We start from the raw sequence: 4,919 nt of genomic DNA, 5'->3' as shown, positions 1-4,919 counted from the left end.
GATGTCCTGTGTTCAATGGGGACATGGATGCACAAGGAAGGAGATGCTGATTTCTAAGCATCCCCACGGCCAAGTGCAAGGATAAGGCAGACCCGTGTATTATTTTTTCTTCTGGCTGCACTCCCCCGTTTCCCCACTCACATCCGTCCTCTTAGCCGCGGAAGCTTTTTTTTTTTTTTGCCCAGTAAAGCTGCATTTGAAGGTTTCTGCTGTTCTCTCTGCTTCCTGTTGCCGTCCCAAGAACAACAGCCCTGACCTCATCCTGGCTGTATGCAGGGCTGCACTGAGCTCAGCCCTATGGGGGTCCCTGGCTGAGCACAGCTGTGTGAATTACAGCTTTCGGATTATTTGGGGCAGATCCTGCGCTCATTTTTGCGGAGGTAGGAGGACAGAGATGAATAGAGAACAGTGCGTAACGTGGTTTTGGCTCATGCTAAGCGTTTGCAGCCCAGAAGGAACATTGAAACATGATGATGTGTGGGTTTAGTTTGTTGGTTTTGTTTTGTTGCTGTTTTGCTTTTTCAGACACACTTTATGGGGTATTTGCAAAAGGGAAAAGAAATGGAGTTGGAGTTTCTCAAGCCCAGGCTGGTAGGAATGGGGCCAGGTGCCCCTTGCTTGTCCTGGCACTGGTGCTCATGGCTGCAGCACAACCATGCAGAGCGTGTCCTGTAGCACTGCTTTCAGCTGGGTCTGGGGAATGTCCTGCACATCAGTGTTAAAAAACCTGAGAGGGAAAGGGGAGGGAGAGCAAAACAAACAGGCAATTCCAATCAACGGTCCATAAAGCACGGCTTTGAAATGTTGAGCTGAATGTCATCACATTGGAAAGTGATGGTACAGGAGAGATTTTTCCATGAAAAATGGGTGAGTGGGTACAACTTGAAGAGGGGGGAATGCCAGAGGTAGAGAAGTGGGGTCGCTGTGGGAAATGGGGATGGAGTAGCATTGTGTAACCCACAGCTTTGCTTTTGGGGAGGTGAAGCCATGTGCTAAGGGTGTGCAGGGGCAGGGCCAGCTCGGGGCTGTAATTGGTGTCCTGTCCCATGGGCACCTCTCCTGGGGCTCCATGAGGGGACTAGGATGCACTGTGTATGGGGATGCACTAAGCACCCTTTTGGCTGTGAAATCCATAGATTGTGACATGGGTGGGATGCCCACCAGCTGCTTGCTTGAGGATTTGTTCACCCTCAAATCTCTGCATCCTGATGGGAGTGCCACTGAGGGCAGGAAAGGGCAGAGAGCGGTGGGGCTGCTTGGGAAGGAACTTGAGGAAAAGCCCATGGAGAAACAATAGCTTATTGTGTAAACACATGGGGGCTTGGGAGTGGTGCTGGCAGGAGGATGCCCAATTCAGCACTGCACTGCATTTGAGGTGCGGAGCCTCGGAGCTGTTAGCAGGGAGCAGTGGAACACGCTTAATGGCTGGCGGAGCCCAGTTTTGGCTAGTGACAAAGACAGTGCTCACAGTTAGCATTTTGCTCAGTGCTTGGGAGAAAGAAAGAGAAAAGCTGTAGTACTTTGCAGTTTGGAAAATCTCAAAGTTGTTAGTAAGCCTAATACTAATTGTTTCCTTGGAAATAAATAGGCAATAGACCTGCTTTTGTGAGTAAGGCTGCAGCCATGTCCTGGTGAGCACAACCAAGATGAGCTCAGCAGCTCCCAGAGCTAGTGCTTCTCCTGATCAGCACATAAACATTCCAGACAAGCCCCAGCAACTGAGCTGGACCCAAGGGATCCCCCAGAGTTTCCAGGGCCATCCTAGCCATGCTTTGATCTAACACTGTGTTTGCTTAGCAGGGCATTGCCATCTGGAGAGGCTGAGACTGACTGGACACTGATTTGTGCACCCACCATGGCGCTTTCCAATTTATCCGATTACTCTGATGACTCTGACATCTATGACTACTTGGATTACACCTATGAAGAGCCAGGCAGCGTGTGGACAGGCCCATCCTATGACCCAAAGGACGTTGCGAGGATCCTCTCAGTTGTCATCTACAGTGTGTCCTGCGTGCTGGGCATCCTGGGGAATGGCCTTGTCATAGCCATCATCACTCTGAAAATGAAGAAGTCGGTCAATGCCATTTGGTTCCTCAACCTGGCCGTCGCCGACTTCCTCTTCAACATCTTCCTACCCATAAACATTGCGTACACAGCCATGCGCTACAACTGGATCTTCGGGACCGTCATGTGCAAGCTGAACTCCTTCCTCCTCATCCTCAACATGTACACCAGTGTTCTTCTGCTCACCACCATCAGCTTTGATCGCTATGTGTCGGTGGTTTTTCCCGTCTGGTCTCAAAACCATCGGTCGACCAACCTGGCATGCATGGTTTGCCTGATCATCTGGATGGTTGGTATCATCATGAGCTGCCCTTCTCTTGTCTTCCGAGATACAGCACAAGCTCGCAACTCTATCATTTGTTTCAGCAACTTCTCCCTGTCCAGAAATAGGTCTTACCAAGCACTGGCACTAGTGAGACACCGAACAGTGAACATCACCAGGCTCTTTGCCGGGTTCCTCCTGCCCATCACCATCATCACCTTCTGCTATGTTTCCATTGCCTTCAACCTGCGTCGAAATCGCCTCGCCAAGTCCAAGAAGCCCTTCAAGATCATTGTCACCATCATCGTCACCTTCTTCCTGTGCTGGAGCCCCTACCACCTGTTGAACATCCTGGAAACTGAGCCTGACCTGATCCCACGCTCTGTATTTGAGATTGGCATCCCCGTCACCACAGCACTCGCTGCCTCCAACAGCTGCATGAACCCCGTCCTCTATGTCTTCATGGGCCAGGACTTCAAGAAGTTCAAGGTGACCATCCTTTCCAGGCTGGTGAATGCACTCAGTGAGGAGACGGGCCACTCCAGCATCGTGCACAGGAGCTTCTCCAAGATGTCTTCAATGACTGAAAAGGAGACAACTGTCCTCTAAGTCTGGATGCTCATGGGATGGCCGCAGTCCTCCGGGGCCACCCATGTTCAGCACCATGATGGTGGAATGGGCATGGTCTCGTGCAAACAGTGCATGCTCTGACAGATTACACTGCCTAGGCATGGAGACCTCTGTGTGTGTGGCCTGTGCTCCTTGGCTGGGGCCCACCTTTATTTTCCAGAGACATTTGCAGCTTGGAGGAGATGTTAAGCATCAGTCTCTGCTGCCTGGAGGTGCCCACAGATGGACAACCTGTCCCAACTGGAGGTGACAAGAGCTGGGTTGTGGGGTGCGCTGTGAGGACAACATTTGCTGGATAGTCTTGTGACAAAGACAAACAAAAAAGCAATAAGGGAAAGCAGGTGAATTTGTTATTATGGGATGTGTCTGAGGGGGCACCTTGGCTTCCTGGGTGGGTGGATGCCCCCTACCATGGCAATACAGTGACTGTGCCCCGTGTATGCATATAGCCACTTATTTTAAATCCTGACATGTACTGGTACTAGAGCAATGTTTCTAACTGTGATGTGAGCACTGTGTACCCAGCAGAGAACGCTGCAATAAACACAATGCTCACCCAAGGGCTCAGCCCCATTGCAGAGCTTCTTTCTGTGCCCCCGATCTGCCCAGCAAAGCAGTGCCATGGGGACGTGGGATGGTTCATGGGCTCAACTAAGTGGAAAGCTGGCAGCAAAAAGAGAGAGATGTGTCCTGGAGGATCCTTGCAGAGTGCTCTGGTAATGGCCAGTCGAACCAGTGTCTCTATCCAATTTCATGCACAGTTAATTTGGGAGGTAATTCACGAGTTGGGCTTCTTGGTAGTGACAAGGAGGTGGACACTGGTGTTGCCCTTATTTATGGGCTGATTTCTTCATGTCACCCACAGTGCCTGCAGTTCCCAGGAGGAGGAGGAAGGGCCATATCCTCATGGTTAGGGGTGCACATTGGGTGTCCCTGGGAATCCCAGCACTTATTCTGCTCACAGGTATGCACAAAAACTGGGATATTACTTAAAAACAAAAATCAAAAAAGGGCAAGCACTAGGTAGAGGATGGGGGGGAATACAGCCATGTCCCCATTCCTGCCCCCAGCAGGAACAGGAATGCTCCCACTGTGTTTTTTGGTGGCTGGGTTTTGCAAGCCCATTTGTTATCCCTGCAAACAGCTTTCCTAAACCTTGGTGACTTGGTACATAACCTTGGGTTAAATTATCATTACAGACAGCTTTGGAGACCTAATATTTGCATTCATCTTCGTCGATGTTTGCCTATTTAATGCGAAACCTGTTTTACATACAAATACCCCTCTATGTGTTGAAGCAGGGAATGAGCGCAAGCTTTTCAGCGTCTTCCCAGATCTTATTAATGATTCTCAGTGCTAAACTGGGGAAAGACAGGGAAACAGTAGGGTCAGACTGGAGTCACTTCATGCCTTTGGGCTGTGACAGCCCTAGCAGCATCCCATTGTCATTGTCACCTCTTTAATTTGGTCGCGGAGGACCCAAATGGCTCTTTAGGAAAGGAAAAGATAAAGCTGACTGAGTCCTCCCCCGTGCTTGTGTTATCCCAACGTGTTTTCTGTCAGATGGACTCTGATGAACGCTCTGTTCTGCTGATTAAAATAGGAGTCATTGAAGACAGCAGCAGGCTCAGTGGTGGACTGGGAGTGCTGAGCATCCCACCCAACTCCCACTGCAGCTCCATGTGTTGGGGATGGAATCTGGCACGCATGCACTGGGTACATTTAGGACTGAAGGTTTTATGGCAGCACACTGCTGGACAGGAGAGATCTAGGAACTGGGACCCTCATCAGCATTCCTGGACCACCCTATACATCCATTGAACCCACAATCTCCCTTCCCTGGGGACACCCATCTCCATCCCTGTGTTGCCAGTTCCCTTCCCTGGGACCTTCAGTCATCACCCCCAGGACCCCAGTGCTCCCTCCCCACTTTCTTACATCTCTTCACAGCTTCAGGTCT

The 4,919-nt window shown here is 50.5% G+C and overlaps 1 protein-coding gene across 1 annotated transcript; it reads left to right on the top strand.

The window, feature by feature from the left end:
- Window positions 1-1,855: 1,855 nt before the first annotated feature.
- On the top strand, window positions 1,856-2,938 carry CMKLR1 (chemerin chemokine-like receptor 1; the record flags this gene model as incomplete). The annotated part of the gene is made up of 1 exon (XM_079543793.1): window positions 1,856-2,938. The coding sequence occupies one exon, from the start codon at window positions 1,856-1,858 to the stop codon at window positions 2,936-2,938; it is 1,083 nt and encodes a 360-aa protein (XP_079399919.1).
- Between the last annotated feature and the right edge of the window lie 1,981 nt (window positions 2,939-4,919).

This window comes from Tetrao urogallus (genome assembly GCF_951394365.1).
Source record: "Tetrao urogallus genome assembly, chromosome: 17".
NCBI lineage: Eukaryota > Metazoa > Chordata > Aves > Galliformes > Phasianidae > Tetrao > Tetrao urogallus.
This window is presented reverse-complemented; position numbering and strand designations above follow the sequence as displayed.